The following is a 22,574-nucleotide window of genomic DNA, read 5'->3' as shown; positions in this document are numbered from 1 at the left end:
GGGGGTGCAGGATGGGCAGGATCCGTAGGGTGATCGACCGTACGATATTGTGCGAGACTAAACTGAGGCCTAATGCAACAACACTCGCACATGTAATCGACCATTGAGCTAATCGACCTCTCTTTCAGAATTGCACTAGCCCAATCTTCATCACTTAACCTATCCTCTTTATATGCTTCTATATTTTGGACGCCCTGAAACTTGTCAAAAATTTGACGCTTAACATCTTCAATGGCATCATGAAGCGGTTTTCGAAAATCACCTACACGGTCATAGTCCTTGAGATCAGCATCCAGTTTCTCCATTCTCCCAAGTTCTGTTTTGAGATTCCCAATTTTAAATCCTGGAGGCATATGACGATGCCGCATATCATGATACTTATTTTCAGCCTTATCTGTATTCTTCATCGTTTCCGATGATGTATACTTGTGTATAATCGGCATCATCGCCTTGGGTATTGACATCTTCAAAAATGAATTACTAGCTAGGGTTTTCTATTGATTCCTTCAATCGGTGGTATATAGAAGAAATTAGATGCTTTATTTATAGGAGTTCTTAGATTAACGGTTGAGATTTGTGGAGTACGTGTACAACGTTTTTTCGCTGTGGTGATGCCACGTGGACTGACATGCCGTGTCGTGTCAGCATATTGGATTAAAAACCAAAATTTTGTGTTATAATCAAAATCTAATAATCCAATTTTTTCAATTTGTTATGGTTTTAATCTTTTGGGTTTTCAGATTTTGAGTAGCAGAGAGGGGAAGATGAGGTATCCGAGGTTCCCTTTTAATGGTGGAGTTTATCATCACAGGTTAGTATGAGTTCTAATAGTTATCTCTGAGTCAGATTCAATTTGTTTTTGATGGTAAGTCAGACTCAAATTGAAGTTCGTGATGTTAAATTTTGATTGAATTTAGAGAACCCAATTCTCAGTATAGCACAGAAAAATGGAAATGTCTGACTTAGAATTCTGAGTCAGACTTGGGTCCGACTCAGATGTTGGACTGTCTTTGGTTTTGTACTATTGAATATTAAATTTTGATTGAATTTAGCAATCTATGAGAACCCGTTTTCAATATAGCTCAGTATGTGTGAATGGCTGAACCATCGTTTGAGTCAGATGTTAGACTGACTCTATGATTATTTGTTGGAGTTTAGCCTGAGCCTGACACAAGGCCTCATTGAGTCACTGGAATAGCTTTAAAGTAAACAGAGATGTAAGTTATTCGAGTATCCATTTAAGTTAACAAACAACTTGTATATGCTCTAGAACTATGTTTGGGTTAGTGAGTAAGATTAAGCAATGAGTCAGCTCTCTTAGTTTGCAGGTGTAAAAAATTCTATGTGTTACTCAATGTGTAGGTTTTTGATGGTAGAAGAAGATATTGGCAGCATTTCGATGAATTCTTCGTATTTTGATGGAACATACGGTGATCTCTATAAGCCAGCACTAATCATTGGAGGGGTCTTTGTTTTGGTTTCATTGTTTCTCTCAATTATACTCATGTTGCAACATCTCCGGTGGTATACTAATCCTCCGGTTAGTTTACGGTGTTCTCTTTCCAAGTTCATTGTTAACTTCATTGGTGATTGTGTCTAATTGGTTACAATTCGGTTGCAGGAACAAAAATGGATCGTAGCTGTGCTTTTCATGGTTCCGTTTTATGCTTGCGAGTCTGTAAGTGTCACACCTGGTCTTGAAACTTAACCAATATGATTGTAAACATTAGTCACCTTCTTAGGCCTATTTGGTTCTTTTCAGATTATATCATTGTGGAACCCGAAATTATCTGTGGCATGTGACATCTTAAGGAATTGCTACGAAGCCTTTGCCTTGTATTCTTTTGGTAGATATTTGGTTGCCTGCCTAGGTAAGCTCGATATCTTTGTCCTTGACAGCTCGAGGAAAGATTTTTTATTTTTTTTTGCACTTTTGCTCGTGTTGGGAAATGGCAATTGATTCATAAATGTGGTAGGTGGTGAACGAAGAGTTGTACAACTCCTTGAATATGAATCAAGAAAACAACTCTCTGAACCATTACTAGAAGAAGAGAGCCAGAATAAGCCGTTAGAAAATCCATCATTCAAACACTTTTTCCTCCGACCACAAGTTCTTGGAGAAAACTTGTACACAATTGTAAAATTTGGTCTTGTACAATATGTAAGTCAGTCAATTATAATTCTTCACCTTCCTGTTCGGTTTGTGTATTGACCTAATCCTAATGAAATCCGATACCTTGAGATTTTGCAGATGATTCTGAAGACAGTTTGTTCATTCTTGGCATTGATATTAGAGGTTTTTGGGGTTTATGGAGATGGAGAATTCAAGTGGAACTATGGGTAAGTAGCAGTCAATTCTTATAGTTATTAGGCTAACATGTCCTAGGGGTATTGGTACGTTAAAGCAGAACCTGTGGTTGACGAATTTTGCAGGTATCCTTACATAGCTCTAGTATATAACTTCAGTCAGATGTGGGCTCTGTACTGTCTCGTGAAGTTCTATAACGCGACTCATGAAAAGCTACAACCAATAAAACCACTTGCCAAGTTCATTAGCTTTAAAGCTATTGTATTTGCAACTTGGTGGCAAGGTATGGGTATCTCAATACTGTGTGCACTTGGCGTTTTACCTAAGGAGGGGAAATTTCAAAATGCACTTCAAGATTTTCTCATATGTATAGAAGTAAGTTGTTGTAAATACGTGGAAATTTTTTTTTTTTTCCAACGTGTTCCTTATATAGAAGGGATATGTTTGGTATCTTGATATTGTTTGCACAGATGGCTATTGCAGCAGTTGCACATGTTTTTGTGTTCTCGCCCAAACCGTATCGTTTCCTGACAGTCTCTGAACAAGGAAAAATCACTTCCGTTTCAACCAAAGCCAAAGTGAAGGTAGAGCAGGATGGTAAAGGGAAACCAGCAGTGGTTGAACAAAAGGAAACTCGGGTGGAGGCCCCTGGAACAAGTGTTAAAGAGAGCGTACAGGACATCGTGCTTGGAGGTGGTCAACATGTAAGCACTCTCTCTATCTCTCTACCATGTGTGTGGATGAAATTCAATTTATCGTTCTTAGTTTATAATTTCGTAATAGGTTGTCAAGGATGTTGTATTGACAATAAACCAAGCAATAGAACCAGTAGAGAAGGGAGTGACCAAAATACAAGAAAAGTTTCATCACATTTCAATAGGTTCTGAAAAGGAAGGACCTAAGGTAGAGGTTGAACAAATAGAAGAAAACATTTCAGGAGACGGATCCAACTTGGAACGATCTGAAGAGAAGATAATCACTCTCCACGAAATTGACAGATGAGAAAATTGAAAATATGCTAGCTACAGAATGCTTGAGGTGGTAGTTAGCTGTTTGCTGAAAAAAATTTCAAGCGAGAGATAATTTGTAAGATTATTGTAGTAGACAACAAAGTGCCTTCGCCCTGTTAGCCATCCAGCAGTAATTTATTTGTCAGTAATATAGGAAATTTCTCAGATAAACCTGATTTTCTTGCATATTTTATGTACAGTTGTGTGTAAAAACCCAAGCGATCCTAGCAGCCATTGTAAATTTACCAGGAAAACCAAAACCAAGTTGCTTGCAAAAACAAGAAGAGCAGAAGTCCGAACTTTACAGTTTCTATTGTAATTTGTTATCAATTCAGGCACTGTATCTGTATCTATTCAGTATATCCGAGGTATTAACAGAGCGGCAAACAGAAACCTTAGTTACATCCTGCCGTGATAAATAATATGAAAATCGATATACACACAACAATCAGGAACATGGATAATCATATAATCACAAAAAGTGACGCTGATTGTGGCCTTCATCATCATCAATCATCTCCACAACAGCTGAAACAGCCTAAGCACGCCAAACCACCACAAAGTTGTACAATAAGAATGCCACATTGGTTGTTCATACTGGAACAACACCTGATGCAGTTCATGCAACAGCACAGATCTGCGAGACTGCTACAACAGTTTGAAGCTGCTTTCACAAATGCATCTGCGACAGGTTCTGGTAACTCAGGTTCTCCCCATCCAGGAGGTATACTTTCCGTTGTGGCTGTTAGGTTGCCAAAACCAATTCCCAAGCATTGCAGCAGCATTATTTTTCGGCCTTCAGAGTCTACCATCTTCTGCAAGTCCAATTTGTTTACCTAGTTTCCATAAAAAATTTCAGAGGTGGGGGTAACGAACATACACAGAAATATGAATTATTCACACAAGTTGGCCTTATGGGTCCCAAAAAGCGATGTTCCTATGGCTTAAAATGATATCTGTGTTTAATCTAGAGTCAAGTTCTAAAGAAGTTTGTGCAATTGTGCTTTTAAAACAATAAATAGAGGGGTTACCTACTAGATGAGAAGTTCCGGAAGAAAAAAAACAGAGACAATTTTGTCAAGTCTAATGCATACCTCTTGTATACCAATCGGATCCGAGGCTTTCTTCCCTACATCGGTCTGAAGAACAACCATACGGGTATATTCAGATGGAATCCCAGTTTGTATGCTCATTCTGGCAATCTGCAATACACAAATTAACAGTTTAGGGAATGGTAATGAACAGGATTTTAGGTGAAAATCACCAGATTAACACGAAATAAAAGAGCATTATCGCGAAATGAATTATATACTGGAAGATAACATTATTTTTTTCTTCCACTGATCCAGCCATAGCCTCTGCGAGTAATAACATAAGCTTACAATTTTTTCAAATGCTCTTTCATTCATACAAATTAGAATTAGAAAACATATATAGTGTCGTCATAATGTGATTCACGGACAGATTTGACAGTCACATTTCTTATCATTTTCTAATCAAAACAGCTAATATGGCGTTTTAAGTAACGGACCTTCTCTTCCAGCTTCTTGCTTTGGGTGTACCAAGCTTGAGCAGTGAGTACATCAATGTGCTTTTTAGCGAATACCTACGGAAAAGACAACAATTAAGAGAGAAGAATTTGGAGTACCAATGATCTAGTTGCAGGTACTGTAGCCTCTATAGGTAATACCTAGATACTCTTATTTCTTACCATACAAACTACTCTATCAACACGAGAATAAAAGGAAAAACAAGAAAGGGAGATTATACTCTGTCAAGAGGTATATCCTTCGCCTGCTGCAGCTTCAAATCTACTTCGTAATTGCTCATATCTGCTAAAACACCCTTAATTTTAACAGAATCGGGAAACCTCCCTTCGTATCTTCCTGACACAGTTAATGGCATTCCAGATAGCAGGTCCGGAAATAGGGACGGATAAACCTATGATGATAAATAAGTTAGAAAACTGGATAGAATTAGTCAAATCTGATAATATGATTCTGTAAAAATCCAATCAATATATGATGTTCCTTACTACGGAATACAAACATGAAGTACACAATTGGTAACCACAAAGCTCATAAGCAGGAGGAGCAAACCTCAAGTGCGTGAAGATTATCAAAACTGTCGATGGTGATATTCACATATATAATGGAAGAGGCTTCAGTAAGTAATTTTTGCATCCGGACATAGAGCGAATCTGACCAAGCAAAATGAAGACTGTAAGCTTGGAATTCTGAAATACTCATCATCGCATCAACATGTTTCTATAGGATGCTATGTAATATGAACAGTATATGTAACAATCAGAAAGCTTTATACTAAAATAAAGCTTGACAAATACAAATCTCGCGGTACATAGTAAATAACTGACCTACTTCATAAGCTGCATAATAATAGCCTCTGCTGATTTGTGCCAGCATTTGCAAGAAATAATGATTACAGTATGTACCTGAAAAAAAGAAGAAATTATTCACAATAAGCAACTTTGGATTTTGAAAGTACATACCAATCATAAATTCCATCAACATCTGGAAGACATGTCAGTGAGTATCTTGTTAGAAAATGTCGTAGAAGTTGCAACAACTTCTTCTAAGATGCTTACCTATCCCAAATGTGGAGATACGCGGAGACATAGACCCTTTATTTTTCATTTGACTTTTCATTACATCACAGATATGTTTTTCGTCTTCCACAGTCCCATCAGTTGCAAGAAAAATGAGAGGCACTGAATCAGAAGATTCAGCACCGGATAGCATGTCTATTGCCTAGAAACCCCAGAAAGGTAAGTTAGAGCTTGCAATTTTTGATGTCACTAAAGGACTCTACTGTGACAAGAGATCTCAAAGGAAGCACCTACAAAGAGGTGTTTTCCTTGTCTAATTATGCAAAAATCGGCCAGATGTAAACAATACCTGATTTAAGGGAAGCAATATGTTTGTACCACCTTCTGCTATAAAGTTAATGCTTATCCACTGAGTGGCATTTTCAATTGTTTCCTTTGTTGCTGGCACCAGGGATGAAGAGAATAAATATGTCTCTTCATTGAAAGCTATTATGCCGAATGAATCCTCGGGATTAAGCTTAGAGAGTGCTGCAGAGAGTGCACTCTTCACAGCCTCAAGGGGCTTTCCTTTCATACTCGCACTTGTATCAATAACAAATACCACTTTCCTTCTGAAAACCTATCAAATTTAATAGAATAAGACAAGGTAATTCAATGAAACTATAGACTAAGTGCAGAACCTCGTAACATTACAACAAAACACGCAGACTGAATTAATGAATTGCACCTTTCTAGTCTGATGATTGCCGGGATGAAGATGGATGCAGAACATCTCTCTCTGATCTAAATCATCAACAGGTGGAGATTGCAACAGCAACCCAGCAGATATGTCTTTTGAAGAAACCTACAGTCACTTAGACAGGAAGGTTTGAGTAAGATTGTTTTGATTCTTTTGAATCTCTTGATATTGGAATGAAAATTCCGCGAACATTATATCGAAGTTGTAACAAGATATCCTTCACAAATCATGATTCTTACCGCATAAGAGAAATTAAATTCCATATTTGACCATGTAAGAACATCTGCTTCATATGAGAAAGCCAATTTTCCTGCTTGGCGTCTTATTTCCTGGAATGTTGTGCAATCATCTTATGAAAATAAAATTTGACAGTCAGATGTAAATGTTTATCAAAATATAAAGCTAAGACCCACCTTCAGAGGATGGCTAGATGTCTTGCATAAAACTTCTGATCCAATACCAGGATTCACATTCAATTTTATTTTTTCTCTCTTCGCGATTTTCTTCCCTGCAGGAGTTACATATTCTGGAAAACTAAATGGTATATTCACAGTGAACTGACCAGCATCGAACGCCAACTTCTGAGACCAATTTGCTTTGACAGATATATTTGCCCCTCCATCGATCTTCAACGTTTAGAGCAATACATGTAGATGATTCAGAAAATACAAAGAAGAAAAAAAACAACAACTTCTGGAGATATCAAAACCTTAATTAATATTGGATCAATCAAAACATTACCTGCGGTATCGTCAAGGTAAATATATTGGGTTTCAAAAAGCCACCATCTTCAACTTTCGCCAACTTTACACAATCTGTAGTGTCTTCCACAGAAGTCAGTTGAGAATGAAAAGACCTTCTGTTGACTTCAACCTCAACACCTAGAATTGAACCCTGTTAGGCTGTTAGCCGAATCATATACTTATGCCTTAAGAGCAAGCTAGCCAAAGCAGTATCCAAGACACTATAAAAATTTAAACGGTCGTTGAATTTGAACATCAATAAATCAAACTGGTACACACACCCTGTTATATTTGCACCAGCACAGGCCACAGTGGTTAAGCTTATACGTGCAGGCCCACTTTACGGCACAACCCAGTGTGATTAGAATCTCAGCGCCTTTATTTTCCCAATATTGGTTGAGTTTGGTGCAAACAGGGTATGAATAGCAAGGTTAATAACTACTGTTTCCAACACTTCCACCTAAGCCTCCATAAAGATGATCTATTGTGTCAGTCTTTTGAGTTTTAGAGCTTTATATGACCATACAGACTAAACCCAGGCCTTCAGCTATCATCGGAAATGGGTAACTAAGTGTTAATTTGAAATCCTGTGTTTGTGATCTTATCTCTACCATTTTCATTTAGACCTCAACTGAATCATAGGAGCCGTCTCCATTGATATCAGACTATACGTGTATAACAATAATTCAAACAATTATTTTTAGAGATTCATCTCGTTATCTACATATATCATCATGACCAAACCTCTAATTTTAACAACACAAATAAACCGTATATGCAGCATAAGTTCAAACACTATACTGTATTTCAAAATGAGTTAACAAAGATGAAACAAAACCCACAAAATCAAGAAACCCCCAAACAGATTTCGCTCCAATAATCACAATTTGATGCCCTAATTTACAATGATCTGTAACCTAGTTGAAATTATCAGCCCACACTTTCACATTAAACAACATTATACTCAAATTATTCAGCTCCCAAACACGATTCAGCTCCAATAATCACAACTTCACAATTCTACCTCCTAATTTACAATAAAACGCAACCTATTTCCAATTCATAAGCTCTCTCAATAACCCCAAACACAATTCAGTTCCACTAAACACAATTTTAGCCCCTAATTTACAGTAAAATGCAACCCACTCCGAATTTATCATCTCCAGTTTACATTAGAATACAAAATCAAAACACCCCCAAACCATGATTAGCTCCAATAATCACAATTCCATGCCCTAAATTACAATTATACGCAACCTAGTTCGAATTTATCAGCTTAGAATTTCACATTAAACAACACCATGAACAAATTATTAACAAAAAACACAAAAATGAAGAAACCCCCAAACATCATTCAGCTCCAACAATCACAATTTCACACCAGAAAAAAAAAATTGAAAATTTCAGACATATACATACCTGATTTCCCATAGGAATAGCAATCCGACAATCACAACTCCGACTCCCCATCACACAATGAACACGCCAAGATCCAACCATACTTACAAAAACAGTATCCAACCACACATTCACCTCCATTTCAATACTATTCATCTGTAACGGAATCAAAGCCGGCGGATCACATCTCCCATGTACATGCGGTTGATAACTAGGTATATCAGGATTATCAACAATCGATGGATCAGAAATTACACCATACATCATCGGAGATGCCGGCAAATATTGTTGTTGTTTTTCCGATAGAATTGATATTGCTCTCGGCGGTGTAACATTTCTGTCTTTGCCGAAATAGATTCGTTTAGAGAGTTTGATTCCATCTTCTACTGATTTCACGAATTCTTCCGCCATGAATAATGAATTTTGATGATTGGAAATTATTTAGGGTTCGTGGGGGAATTTGGGGGAGAAATGGGGATTCGGATTTGGGGAATCCGAATAGTGCGGTGTAAGGGAAATGGGAGAGACTTTTATTGAATAAAATATATTGAGATTATTTTGGAAAGCGAAAAAGGGAGGGAGAAAGGGACGGTGATTGTGAAGGAAAGTTCGTTGAATACAATGTGACCGACTTTTTACTTTTGTTTTGTCTTTCTTGATGGGGGCATGATCAAGTGAAAAGTTTAAAAGCTTGTTTGTAATCTGATTCGTAATCTGAGTCATCTGATTCCATTGAGTGAGTTGTGTGTCCGATTGTTTTTTTATTGTTGTTGTGATGTCGGACTCCGACTAGGAATGTCGTTTTGTATTTACTTCGCCGAGTACATGAATTTGAAAGCTTTTTAAAACTATGCGAGTTAATAATTTCCAGTCAAATCTAAATGACTCAGATCCAGACTAGTTTGTTGAGTCATTTAAAAACAAACAACCTAGTAGTCAGGCTATGAGTTTGATTTAACATATAGTTCGGTTGTGTAAGATGTTAGATCGTTGTGATTTTTTGTTTTCCTAAGGTTTGTTTCAACATATGGCTCTGTTTAGATATAATGAGTTAGATTCAAGCAATTTAGTTGGGTAAAAAGTAAAAAACAAAAGGTTATAAATTAGGGTTGAATTTGTTGTTGGGATGATAAATTAGATCAGCATGGTGGCCAGACTAATATGTCTATGTGTACATCGTACCAAAGAAAAAGATGTTCTTGCCAAAAATTATAATATATAGTTAGGGATACCGATGGTTAATGTGTTCTTAAACTTTTACAAAAAGACCCGACAATTTTTAGCATTTGATGTGTACTTGTAACTGATTGTTACCCTGAGTAGTTATCCGGATGGTACCAGTTTTGAGGACGAATTATGAAATTGAGTTCGATTTCGAGTCCAGTGATATCCAGATGGTACCGGTACCCGTTAACATCCCTAATCCAGTGGGTCAGCCACGAACAGTTTGTTCTGAGGGCCCATGGACTGTCATACAATACACCCCATGTTAATCACCCCATGATAAGTGATAAAACGACCAATTAATTTTTCTTTGTATCCTTACATCTTTTTTGATATCAAACTGACTAAGGGTGCATTCGGTACGGTTCGGCTCGGTTCTTGCCCAGACCGAGTACATGTACCTCCCTAGGTTCGGTTTCAAAATTTTGGACATGTACCGTGTATCTCGGTTCCGGTACCATTCGGTAGACGTACGGTACCAGGTACGGTTCCGGTACCAATCGGTACTTTCTGTCAGAATTCAAAGACAGATTTTCCTGTCATTTTTACAGACAAATTGAGTACCTGTTTTACCTGTTTTTCAATATATTAACCAATATCTCAATCAGAGAACAAATTTAACAATTAACACGTAACAATAATATTAGCAAACCAAAATTCCAAACAACCAAAGTCTTGAAAATATGAAAAAAGAAAAAGTAGCAGTAGCACACAAACACAAGCAATAGTCTTAATTCTTAACTACAATGCACTGGTGGTGGCATTATCAAGTAGCAGTGGCAATGACAGAATGATTGGACAGTGGTGGCAAACTGGCAATGACAAATACAAAGAATTGTGTCTTGATCTTCTATTCCATTTCCATGGCAGCAGCACTTATGGTGGCATTATTGTTGATAGGACCAAGTAACGCTACAAAAACAAGTAATAGCAGTTAGTAACTATTAGTTTATGTCTAATACTGCCAAACACAAGTAAATAGATAGTGCTCTTTAAGTGTATCCTAAGATTCAAAGAAATATCTGAAGTCAAAGAAATTTTTCCTGAATTTTCCAAAAGAACTTTTTTCAAATTTTCTTTGCCTTCTCTAAAAAACTTCAAGATATCATTTCGAGCAGTAGTTCGACTAAAACTAACAAAACTAGGATGAAAGCTGTCGTTGATACACCATGCAAAAAATTTATCTTCAATGAATTGGAAAGGGACTTCACGCAAGATAATAAGTTTAATGATATTCTTTCTTGCTCTAGCTTGACTAAACTGAAAAGAAATGATATTACCTTCCCCATCCCTGGCTATTAAGGTCTGCTCGGAATCAGTTTTTTGCTTTTTCTGACAGCTTATGGTATGTCTACTAAGATGTGATGTGCCTGCACCAGGATCCCCAGAAAAATCAATGCTGCATAGTTTGCAACGTGCTCTCTTTAAGACTTTGGTAGGGTTTTCTGGATCTGCCATTGTAAAGCGTTCGTAATCACCCCACACCTTTGATCTCAGCCTAGATTCTTTTTGCTTCCCTTCATCTGTGGTTATAGTTGATGGATTTGTGGAGGCAGCAACATCACCGTTCAAGTTAGTCTCATTATCTCCTTGAGAATCCATTTGAACTTCAGTAGTATCCATGTTGTATGTTCCTGCTAACAACATAACATAGATAGTTAAGTATATGTAAAAAACTTGTACTTTTGAGATATAACTAATTAGTTACTGTGTGCATCTGAAAAAGCTTGTGCTTTTGAGATCTAACTTATTAAACTAAGATGTGAATACAACTATTGATTACTCTATATTAAACCATACAGATCTAACTGTATTTCTCAGAATCTAGAGGACAGTATAACATGCAATTATATTAAACCATAAAGATCTAACTGTATTCCTCAGAATCTAGAGGACAGTATATTACTTGTTTTAGACAACTCTACAAACAGTTGATAAGCATGAAATTCATTTCTCAGAATCTCAATAATCATACTTCAAACTTATTACTAGAAATTAAAAAATTAAATTGATAACATAACTTCGATAGATATAAATTAAGTTTTAAGAAAATACTTACAGCCACAGACACCTCCGATTCACCGATCAATTTTTTTTTTTTTTTTTTGATTTTTGACTGATGAAAATTCTTCTCTTGTTGAAACCCGTCAGAGATAAAGAGAAAATCATACTGGCTTATAAAGAAATCTAACTTCCTAAAATTCTGGGTAGAATTGCCACAAGTTTGGGTAGAATTTCTGCAGATTGATAAGATGAAATCTTTTCTGATTTTCTCCAAAGATATGGAAAGAAAGATAAACTTGTTTCCTTCTTTTGTTTTGGCTAGTTTTAGGGAAGAATGGAATTGTGGAAGATTCAATTGAAGATATTCTCGGGTATATCGAAATAATGACCAGGCACTTGGGTCGGGAAGATAGGACGGGTAATGGGTCAAGTAGTTTGGGCGGGCAGATAGAACGGGTAATGGGTCAAGTAATTTGGGCGGGCACCAGGCCGGGTAGAAAAAATTTGGAGAAAGCCTGAGCCCGCCCGTTCACACTAACCAGGCCGGGTCGGGTAGCCCGCAACGGGCCATAACAGGCTTTGGGCAATTTCAGGTACAGGCGGGATCGGGCGGGTACGGGCAGGCTGAGTTTTTTCGGGTAATATTTACACCCCTAGATGGTACCAGTTTTGAGGCCGAATTATAAAATTGAGTTCGATTTCGAGTCCAGTGATATCCAGATGGTACCGGTACCCGTTAACAGCCCTAATCCAGTGGGTCAACCACGAACAGTTTGTTCTGAGGGCCCATGGACTGTCATACAATACACCCCATGTTAATCACCCCATGATAAGTGATAAAACGACCAATTAATTTTTCTTTGTATCCTTACATCTTTTTTGATATCAAACTGACTAAGGGTGCATACGGTACGGTTCGGCTCGGTTCCTGCCCAGACCGAGTACATGTACCTCCCTAGGTTCGGTTTCAAAATTTTGGACATGTACCTTGTATCTCGGTTCCGGTATCATTCGGTAGACGTACGGTACCAGGTACGGTTCCGGTACCAATCGGTACTTTCTGTCAGAATTCAAAGACAGATTTTCCTGTCATTTTTACAGACAAATTGAGTACCTGTTTTACCTGTTTTTCAATATATTAACCAATATCTCAATCAGAGAACAAATTTAACAATTAACACGTAACAATAATATTAGCAAACCAAAATTCCAAACAACCAAAGTCTTGAAAATATGAAAAAAGAAAAAGTAGCAGTAGCACACAAACACACGCAATAGTCTTAATTCTTAACTACAATGCACTGGTGGTGGCATTATCAAGTAGCAGTGGCAATGACAGAATGATTGGACAGTGGTGGCAAACTGGCAATGACAAATACAAAGACTTGTGTCTTGATCTTCTATTCCATTTCCATGGCAGCAGCACTTATGGTGGCATTATTGTTGATAGGACCAAGTAACGCTACAAAAACAAGTAATAGCAGTTAGTAACTATTAGTTTATGTCTAATACTACCAAACACAAGTAAATAGATAGTGCTCTTTAAGTGTATCCTAAGATTCAAATGACTACATACATTTTAAGATTCAATTGACTACATGAATCAGAAATTAAACATGTATTCTAAGCATGTTCTCTGCATATCAAATGGCAGCATAAAGAAAAGGGATGAGATTATGTGTGGAGATTAAGCATATGCCAGCAGGTATTTATAATTTTATATAGGCTTGGTTTTCGGATGACTTGTGATACTATAATCGGATTCAGAATTCTAGTTCCAACAATAATAGATTACTTGTTGTACTCTGAAACGGATTCAAGTTGTAGTAGAAAACAAAATTGCAAAATCAGCACCTCAAGTAGTATTTTAGTTAAACAAATTATACCCAGTTTAATGGGATGATTAACCTTTGAATTACTTTATTTTGCTTAACAGTACAGTAATTAACTTTACATTTGACATATAACAAAAGAAAGAAGAAACATGTATTTTAATCATTGTATTCATGAATCAGAAATTAGATTCCATTATAGCTTCTTTCTGCAAAAACTCCATCAACAAGCATATAGCAGACTGGAGACCCTAACTAACTCCTAGACTAGACCCAAAAACTCCATCAACAGGAAACATACATAAACTCCATCATTTCTAGTATGTTTCAAACATAAGTATCTCCACAAAGTTGATCATTAGAAACCCATCTAATATATACAGTCCAATAAATAAACAGAGGAAGAAATAAATGATTTACCTTTGGCTGAGAATTTGAGATTAAGGGTGCAGAGACATAGCAGAAAATTCCAAAACCCTAGAATTGGTCATGCAAATCATTATGTTATAAACTTATAATCAAACTAATGAAGCTTAAATTAAATGATACATATGACAGATCTAGATTGCATCTTACCTAATCAAATGATTAAGGAATCAGAAGATTCAGAACTAATAGATCGAGATTTCGGGTACCCAATTCACTCCTCAGTCTAAATTTAACTGAACACACACGCAAAAGGAAGATAATAATCAAAATGAAAATTAGAAAGAAAAAAAAACATCACTGATTCACAATAATAATCATAATCAAAGAAATTTCGGTTACCTGTTGTAGACTTCTTGTTAACTTATTGAATTAATCGAATAAACAGTGATGGATTTGGTGGTGTTTAACGTGTGTTCTTATGAACACAGTGATGGAGGAGGAGACTCAGGACATGAGAGCGGCAAAGAAGAAGAAGGAAAAAGAAAATGAACCACTTTTGTTTCTAACCCTAACTTCATTCCTATATATACTAGATATCTACCACCGTTAGATTAGATATAAATCTAACGATTACAAATGATCGGTACAGTTCGGCACGGGATATGAGAAGGGACGAGTACCTATACCTCCCTAGTCCCGGTTCCTATTTCTGGACCGGTATTTGTACCCTCTTCCTCGATTCGGGACAAAATCAGGTACGATTTCACCGGTTCCGGGATAGTTCCTATGCACCCTTAAAACTGACCCATTTATTCATATCAAAAGGTTAATTACCCGGTGGCTTTCAACAGAAAGAACATCAAAATAAATACAAAACTTAAAAGCCAATTACAAAGAGCGAAACAATACATAATTGAGAACAAAAACATCAAGATAACGTCGATGGTATCAAATTCTTCTTCCGAAGGCACATACAAGGAACGGGTTAGGATTTAAATCCAACAATTCTGGATGTTGTTCTTCTTGAAGAAGAGAAGCTCTTGTTAAACCAGAACAGTTTGCGCAATATTTTTTCATCTTGCAAAGAGTACTCAAGAAAAATCTAAACCCCATAAGGAAACCAATAACAGAACTTCGCCAACAAATAAATAAGAACAAAAACACATTGTAGGATTATTATTTTTCCCTTTCCAGAGGGAGGGCAGAGCGGGACGGAGCTAGACAATGATGGAGCAAAATACTATGTATGCTTAAGTGGGTTTTCCAGTCCACATTCTCTAAAAATTTAGGCTTGGGAGTTAGCTTAGCCTGAGGTGCATGCTGCAGAACACCCTTGCTTCCGGCTGCCTCCGCCAGAGCCTCTCTTCTAAACAACCAATTAAATCATAACACGAGACTCACACATTTTGTTTAAATGATTGTGCACGAAATTATAATAGTGGAAAAGCAACAACTACTTACTGCGTTACTCCAATCTATTACGTGGAGATGGCGAAGTGGATAACGAAGACACACTGACGTAGACGAGTAAAAAAAGTTGCATGCTATCTCAAATAAAATTAGATTCGCACACTTTAGATGACATGTAAAAATAGAAAAACCAGTATATTTACTCCTGTATTAAGATTGAGTGGAGTTGGTGGATGATTTTATTTCAATTTTTTGATCAATAGTGGAAGATATGTTATAATCTCTTTTCTGTTAGCTTTTGAGTGGGTAGAATTTAGGAGTCCGAGTTTCTGCATATCCTCTGGTTATGTCTAAGTATATGGAATGTAGTCGCGGAGATTTTCGGTCTGGATCCATGCTGAAATGAGTCTTTTACTCTCGGAGAGACGAGTTCACCCAGAAGCTCGTCGAGACAGTTGTGATTTTATGGAAATGCAGTTAGGATCTCGTCTGGCAGTTTGGCATTTGGAATAGCAAAGATAAAATGGGCCAAATGGACAAAAATTTGTAAATAGTAGACGGGTAAAATTTGGCCTGGACCAAATGGACGAGTTCCAGCTCGGAACTTATTCCCATGCTGACCATTATATTCCTGAACCAATTTTAAAATGATAATTAATTAATATTGTGTCCAACATTAAGGTCGTGGACTTTTGCTGATTTAGTGAAGTAGCCCCTTGTTGCTTCCTTGTTTTTACAACAAATAACTCCCCTGTAGAGATAAAGTTGTGTTTTTTTGGATCTATTTATGTTTTCCGGTTTTGTAAGTCAATCCCCACTCACACGGGTGCAACGACTTTTTCATTTGTATAACTAAAATTTTAGTTTCGGTAATGCAAAGAAAGTGTTTAGTAAGATGTTCATCATCCACAAGACTATATGCCCACGATTGATTCCAGTTATTCCATGGATGATTGCTGTTAGGAAACACCTGTGAATACCACTCTTAACCTCATCAGTGGAGATAATCTTGCTTATACACCATGTCTAGTTTTAGACTACTTTTCTTACTTAAAGGGTTTGATAGGGTTCGTTTGTCTCACTTTGCAGAACAATAAAGAGAAACAATTTCCAGTAAGACTAATGCATGTGCATGAGGGCAAATCTTTGGGAGGATATACATAAATGATGTTCTTTATAATGAGGGTAATTTTTCTTATGATACCGCTCGTTGTCGGAAGCAGACAAGTAGTATTTCTTATGCACTTTTAAAGTCGTCAATGTGAAGTACACAAATAGGAATTACACCAATTTCATTTTCATGTATAGTTCAAGGAACAGATCCTATAAAACCAACTGGGGCTAGCTCAGTTAGACAGGGTCGAACTCTCGAGTTGTTAGGTCAGAGGTTCGAATCCCGCTTCGGATCGTGTTAAAAAACAGGTACAAATCTTATCTCAGTTTTAGTTTCCTATGTTAATTATCTAACTCCTTTAAAATCCTAAGCTCCTTTAGGCTTCACGTTGAACGGTGACCGTCACTCTCTCACAGAATTGCTCCGTTTCTCTTTTCCTCAAAAAAAAAAGAGAAATTCCACACAAATTTCCGGCACAAAACATAAAACCCAAAAAAAAACATACAAAACTCTAAAAACCGATTCTTCTTTTTCTCTCACAAAATATAAAAAAAAAAGATATGCTTTCTTTTTGAATGTTCCCCATTCTCAACTCCAGAGGTTAGGATTAATTCTTCTTATAGGATGTTAGTCCTCAAGGGAGTTGGGGGAGTTGGGTGTAGTTGGATTTTTACCCGTCAGTCGTGGGGGAGTTCAGAAGAAGTCTCTCAAAATCCCCGTTAGTCGTGGGAGAGTTTAGAAGAGTCTCCCGAACTCCCTAGAAAACACCTGTTAGTCGTGGGGGAGTTTGACAAAAACTCTTGAACTCCCTGTTAGTGGTAAAACCCTAGAATGCTAGGGATTTGGTTGTTTTGGGGAGTTCTTGAGAGTTGATAGTGTATTTTTGCCTATACACAACTCTCAAAACAGTAGAGATTTGGAGGGAGTTTGAAAAGAGAAAAACATAGGAGAAAAGGAATTGCTTCTTCACCTTCAGGTATGGTTTTCATCTTTTTTTCTTCTTCTATGATCGCCATGATTTGATGGGTTTTTTTATTGTGGTTACCGTTATATACTAGATAACTAGCTCTGTGTACATGTTGTATTGGTGCAGTTCTCTGATGAATAAAAATCTCTTTTGATTATTTTTTTCCATGATTATTAGGGATAGTCTAACAGTAGAAGTTTTGATAGGATATTCTGGGTTAGTAGTGATTGTTTTGTATAAAGTGATATTGACGTGTGTTGCGTGTGACGATGTGCTTAGCTACACCACGAAAATTTCTTATGCACATACAAGTGAGTATGTGGCTTGATTAGTTTAATTCGACAATAATTTCTGGTCTTTCTTCTCCATCTAAAGAGTTGTAAATGTAACATGCACATTGGCGGTATCCTCAAGTTCCACATCAGACTAATATATTGTCCTGGATATGGACATAATTTTGGAGAGAAAGTGGGAATTATAGATTGTTGGACATCTGTGTTTGTATTGGTAATCATTTGGGCATCATTTGTTTGCAAAGATTTGTAAGTGTAACCTGCACATTGGAAGCCTTGACAATTTCTATATAGGCACTTTCCCGATGCAGTATGCAAGGCGGGTCAATCTTTGGTGTACAATACTTATGCAACTTAGAAGAAATGTTGAGATAAGAGCCTCGTTCCCCCTGTAAGCATCAGAATACAGTTTCAGTGCGAAAATATAATCATCCAAATAGTTGAGATGACCACTGTAATTGATCGGAAAAAAAAGAAAAAAAAAATTACCACTTCCTCCCTTGCACTTATTTTGGTAGATTATATCAACGTATAGCTCGCATTCTCATCTTTAACTGTATGGTGAATTCACAACTTCAGAACTTATGCCGCTACACTTGCACATATTGCAAACTCGCAGCAGGGCATTCACGCAATTTTGTGGATTTATAAAAATGAAATGCTAACACTAGACTTAACGCAACAACGCCTTTAGAAAATATCCTAAGCTCTGTGCACTTATTTGTTTTTATCCATGTTCCATTTACTTACAAGTTAAAAGCATTAAAAGCATAACTGTCAGTTGTATTTATTCTCAAACAAGCATTTACATATAGATAATTACATACTTAGTCAAGGTACTAAAGAGGTATCTCTCCAGATTGTAAAATGTGCATACAGTCGACCATCTATCTACTAATATGGGTTGTTAACGCAACTTTTATTCTATATGCGAAGAAGAGATATCTATGTGCACTGGCTAGCTACTTCAGATGAGATTATGTAATAGTTTTTGTTTTGAGTAACCGAAATATATAAAGTGGCAGTCAGAAAAACACAGTACACATGTTTTAACAGAATTAGCATGTGGAGAACAGTAGTAGTTATTCGTATACGAGTGGTAATGGATAGGTTATACACGAAGTTAGGAGGATGTATCTTGAACTATACTAAGCCATTTTCTAGTGACCTGCAGTTCAATGTGTGTGGTAACAGTAACATTGTTAGGAAGACAAGTTTTTCATTCTTCTATCTTATGTATACTTGTAGCAGGATGAAGAAGGTAGTTTAGGAATGAACTCTCCCAAACTCCCTCTAATAAACTCTCTCAAACTCCCTACACTTTCCCAGACTCCCTGAACTCAAAAACAACAAACTATCTCAAACTCCCTACACTCTCTCAAACTCTCTCAAAATCCCCAAGATTTAAAATACACTCAACTCCCCCGAAATCACTCGAGGACTAACCCCCTGTTACATTCTATTTCGATGCAGATTTCTCCTCTATTCAACACAAAAACAAAAATTCTTTCTCCATCGTGATGGTTCATTCATCCCATCTCTTTTCTTCTCCGTCCTTTCTTCTTCTCGGTTCTCGCAAAAACGGCATAAACACACCGAGAAGAGAAAACTGCAGCAAACTAAATCCCTAAAACTTAACTCTGCCTCTCTTCGTTTTATATGCAGGTGCGATTTTATTCAAGAGATCAACCTGTAAGTTTTTTTCTTTCTTTTAATCGATCCTAACCCTTTTGTATGTCCTGTAAGTTTTTCTGCGTCTTACACTTTTCACGGTTTCATTGAAGAGAAGAGTAACTGAAACTGAAGTTAAGGTTTGAAGGAATCAATCCGAAACTTTGTTTTGATTTTTAAGACTCTGATCTCTTGATCTTTTCAGTCTTCTTATCTTCTTCAGATTAAAAAAATTAGGTTTTTCTTACTTTTGATTCTTTTTTTTCTTATTTATCGTTTGTCAATTGATGATGGGTTTTTTTCTTCTTCAGATTTTTGCACGTTTTGGATCCGAGAAGAATGACATATGTGGAAGAAGCTGGGTACATCAAGGCAGTGAGCATGGTGATCCTACACTTTTTGCCTATCTCACAATTCTGTGAGATACTTATTTTTTTTCTTTTTCTTTGATTGATAAATAATTTGAATTTATGGGTTTCTTAATTGATGTACACATGTATTTGGTTGGTATAAATTGCGGTGTCTGGATTATGTGAATCGAATCTTGCTATCGTTTCTTCTTCTCATCACTTTGGTCATTGGTTTTATTTTGATTACAGATTTTTTTGTTGCATTGCAAAGCTGAAGCCTGAAGGTACTATTTGTGACAAGCAAGCTTAAGGTTATGCAGGAAATTGTGTAGCTGATATCTACAACAACCTTGGGAAAACATGGGAGAAGCTGAGAGTTTTCCAGACAGACTACTAATGGTTTTGATTGACAGGTATACGCATTATAACCTTGGAAAAACATTTGAGAAGCCTGTAACGGTAACTAGGGTTATTGTTGCCTTTAATAACCCATTGGACATCATTGTTTAGTCTTCTAAGCCATATAGACATATGGCTATTCTGTAGCTTGATTACTGACTTTTTTTGTTCATCCACTAAGAGGAAGACACCTCAGCTACCATCAGGTAGATGTCTTCTTTTTATAGACATATACGTCTGCTTGGCATCTGAGATCACTCACTGATGTACCAGGTTTGCCAATTCTCTTAATAATATACTGCCGTTTCTTGAGTTTTACTTCAATTAATTTAATTAAATGACTTTTAAGCCTTTCTTGGTTCAAAGCACATATGGGCTATTCAGGCCATATATGTGAAAAAGAAGAAGATACAGTAGCCTTTCAAGGTGTATTGAATTTTCGAAGGTTTAAAGCTTTCTTATTATAATTTTTCTGGTAACAGGGCCAAATTTAGTTGTGTACAGACTTCCTAGGAAGCTATGCCTTTCACTTTTTCTCCATAAGCGATTCTATGTGCAGTTGCAAGCTCACAGACTACAGCTCCATAAGCCATTCTATGTGCAGTTGCGAGCTCACAGACTACAGCAAAGTATATATTCTTATACCTATAATCAGTATACGAATACATGGATCTATAAATACGATTTTTTTTATGACCAAAGGAGCAGATTATTCTATAATTATTACGAACTTACTACTGTGTTCTTATTATTGACTATGAAGGTGGTTTCGTACAGGAGCCTGGAGGGATGGTAGGAAAAACTGCAGCAATCAAAACGTATCCCACATGCGATGATGTTGATACTTGATATGGTAATGGCTAATCGAATTTGAATTGGTTTCGACCACTACCCGCTCAATTAATAGAAAATGTTAATTGTTTTGCCTGATACGCACTGCAACAACATTTCCTGCACTAGATATTAAAGCGGCTGAGCATGTTAGCACAAAAGTATTTTGTGTTGGTACGTATCAACTTATCGTGATAGTATACCTTTGAACCCACTACTTTGTACACAGTATATGTTAACATGTTCGTGCAGAACTTTCCTTGAAACTGCATGGTTATAGTTCTTTGCAGTTTGAACATCTTATTCTTAAACGGGATACTTGAAATGGAAAGAAAGCTGATAGTGATTCTATGAAATATCTTTGTCTTATTTGCAGTTTATGGTTTTCAATTTGTGCACATTGGTTATTATTTGCTCTAATATCTTCTTTGAAATCAACCAGTGAATGTGTATGAGGTGGAAAAGAAATTGATGGTTGAGGGCTTTATCACTTTCAATGCAGGTAATTGGGAACTGTGTCTAAGACTTATCGTCTAAGCTAGACTATACCAATTTGATTTTCAAACTGGACTTTACTACGGCAGTTTAAAATACTAAACTTCTGCTTTGAGATATTCCTGAATACAAGTATTTTTGGTTTGGTTTGATTTAGAAAAACTGGGGGACTAGATTTAGTAGCAAACAGTTTATGGTTTGGCTGGTTTCAAGCTTCTCAATTTTGGTGCATTGGGAATCAAGAATTTTGGGTTTATGTGGCATATGATGAGTACCGGGAACGCAATGATCCATTACCAATTTGTATTGCTGATGACGACGACCCAAACGAATATTTAGTGTATGAAGAACCAACAGATGATGCAGCAGAGGCTGGGAGATTAACGCTGGCGGTCTTTACATTACGCTTATATACTGGACAAAATCCAGTCGACAACATTAAAGACGCGGGTTCATTAAATTCCAACACAACTTATATGTAAGACACCCAAATGGAGTTCCTGGAAACTGTGACCCTATTGGGCATTAATGGGACCTGTAGTTATCAACTTTTGATTTTTTTAACTAACATTTTGTCGATTTTTTTAACCAGCAGTAATGGGGCCTGTAGTTATCAAGTTTTGATTTTTTTTTTCCAAATGGAGTTCCACGAAACTTTTGATCAAGCATAGTTCTGTTTTCTGTAATTTATATGAAAGTTAGAATTTTGATGCATCCTAACTAAAGTCCCACATTCAAGATTGTGATGTCCCACGAGAAGTAGTTGTTGGCATTATCAATTATCAGGTTCATCAAATGCATTGGGACAGGGGCGAGCCACACCAAATCGGGACGTGGTGAGGCGAAGCGGA

General features: G+C 36.8%; 2 protein-coding genes and 2 long non-coding RNA genes across 8 annotated transcripts in view; 3 read left to right on the top strand and 1 right to left on the bottom strand.

The window, feature by feature from the left end:
• The window catches only part of LOC113328145 (protein LAZ1 homolog 2-like), a 6,057-nt gene extending 2,574 nt beyond the window's left edge, over nt 1-3,483 (top strand). For 2 of the 4 annotated variants that reach the window (XM_026575232.1, XM_026575231.1), the window contains 9 exons: nt 741-811; nt 1,363-1,540; nt 1,622-1,678; nt 1,763-1,871; nt 1,977-2,161; nt 2,252-2,340; nt 2,434-2,683; nt 2,779-3,012; nt 3,092-3,483. In XM_026575232.1, coding sequence (XP_026431017.1) covers nt 741-811; nt 1,363-1,540; nt 1,622-1,678; nt 1,763-1,871; nt 1,977-2,161; nt 2,252-2,340; nt 2,434-2,683; nt 2,779-3,012; nt 3,092-3,310 — 1,392 coding nt within the window. In that variant the 3' untranslated portion in view covers nt 3,311-3,483. Of the gene's footprint in view, nt 1-717; nt 812-1,158; nt 1,218-1,362; nt 1,541-1,621; nt 1,679-1,762; nt 1,872-1,976; nt 2,162-2,251; nt 2,341-2,433; nt 2,684-2,778; nt 3,013-3,091 lie in introns of those variants that run through there. The other 2 variants (XM_026575234.1, XM_026575233.1) reach the window with 2 other exon arrangements.
• A 107-nt stretch (nt 3,484-3,590) lies between these two features.
• Nucleotides 3,591-9,285, bottom strand: LOC113328144 (inter alpha-trypsin inhibitor, heavy chain 4-like). The gene is made up of 13 exons (XM_026575230.1): nt 8,786-9,285; nt 7,365-7,517; nt 7,037-7,249; nt 6,863-6,952; nt 6,612-6,728; nt 6,234-6,503; nt 5,924-6,086; nt 5,693-5,770; nt 5,418-5,518; nt 5,089-5,259; nt 4,850-4,924; nt 4,413-4,520; nt 3,591-4,154 (listed from the first exon to the last, which is right to left on the bottom strand). The coding sequence occupies exons 1-13, from the start codon at nt 9,173-9,175 to the stop codon at nt 3,828-3,830; spliced, it is 2,256 nt and encodes a 751-aa protein (XP_026431015.1). The 5' UTR covers nt 9,176-9,285; the 3' UTR covers nt 3,591-3,827.
• A 10,260-nt stretch (nt 9,286-19,545) lies between these two features.
• On the top strand, nt 19,546-20,406 carry LOC113327722. Its single transcript, XR_003349163.1, has 3 exons — nt 19,546-19,669; nt 19,960-20,066; nt 20,248-20,406. It is a non-coding gene; the product is annotated as an uncharacterized LOC113327722 (long non-coding RNA).
• Nucleotides 20,407-20,588: 182 nt separating this feature from the next.
• On the top strand, nt 20,589-22,311 carry LOC113327721. Of its 2 annotated transcripts, none has more exons than XR_003349162.1 (5): nt 20,589-20,670; nt 20,880-21,026; nt 21,175-21,250; nt 21,671-21,730; nt 21,881-22,311. It is a non-coding gene; the product is annotated as an uncharacterized LOC113327721 (long non-coding RNA). The 2 variants fall into 2 exon arrangements; XR_003349161.1 differs by having other exon boundaries at nt 21,161-21,250.
• The last annotated feature ends 263 nt before the right edge of the window (nt 22,312-22,574 follow it).

This window comes from Papaver somniferum, unplaced genomic scaffold (assembly GCF_003573695.1).
Source record: "Papaver somniferum cultivar HN1 unplaced genomic scaffold, ASM357369v1 unplaced-scaffold_107, whole genome shotgun sequence".
In the NCBI taxonomy this organism is placed as follows: Eukaryota; Viridiplantae; Streptophyta; class Magnoliopsida; order Ranunculales; family Papaveraceae; genus Papaver; species Papaver somniferum.
This window is presented reverse-complemented; position numbering and strand designations above follow the sequence as displayed.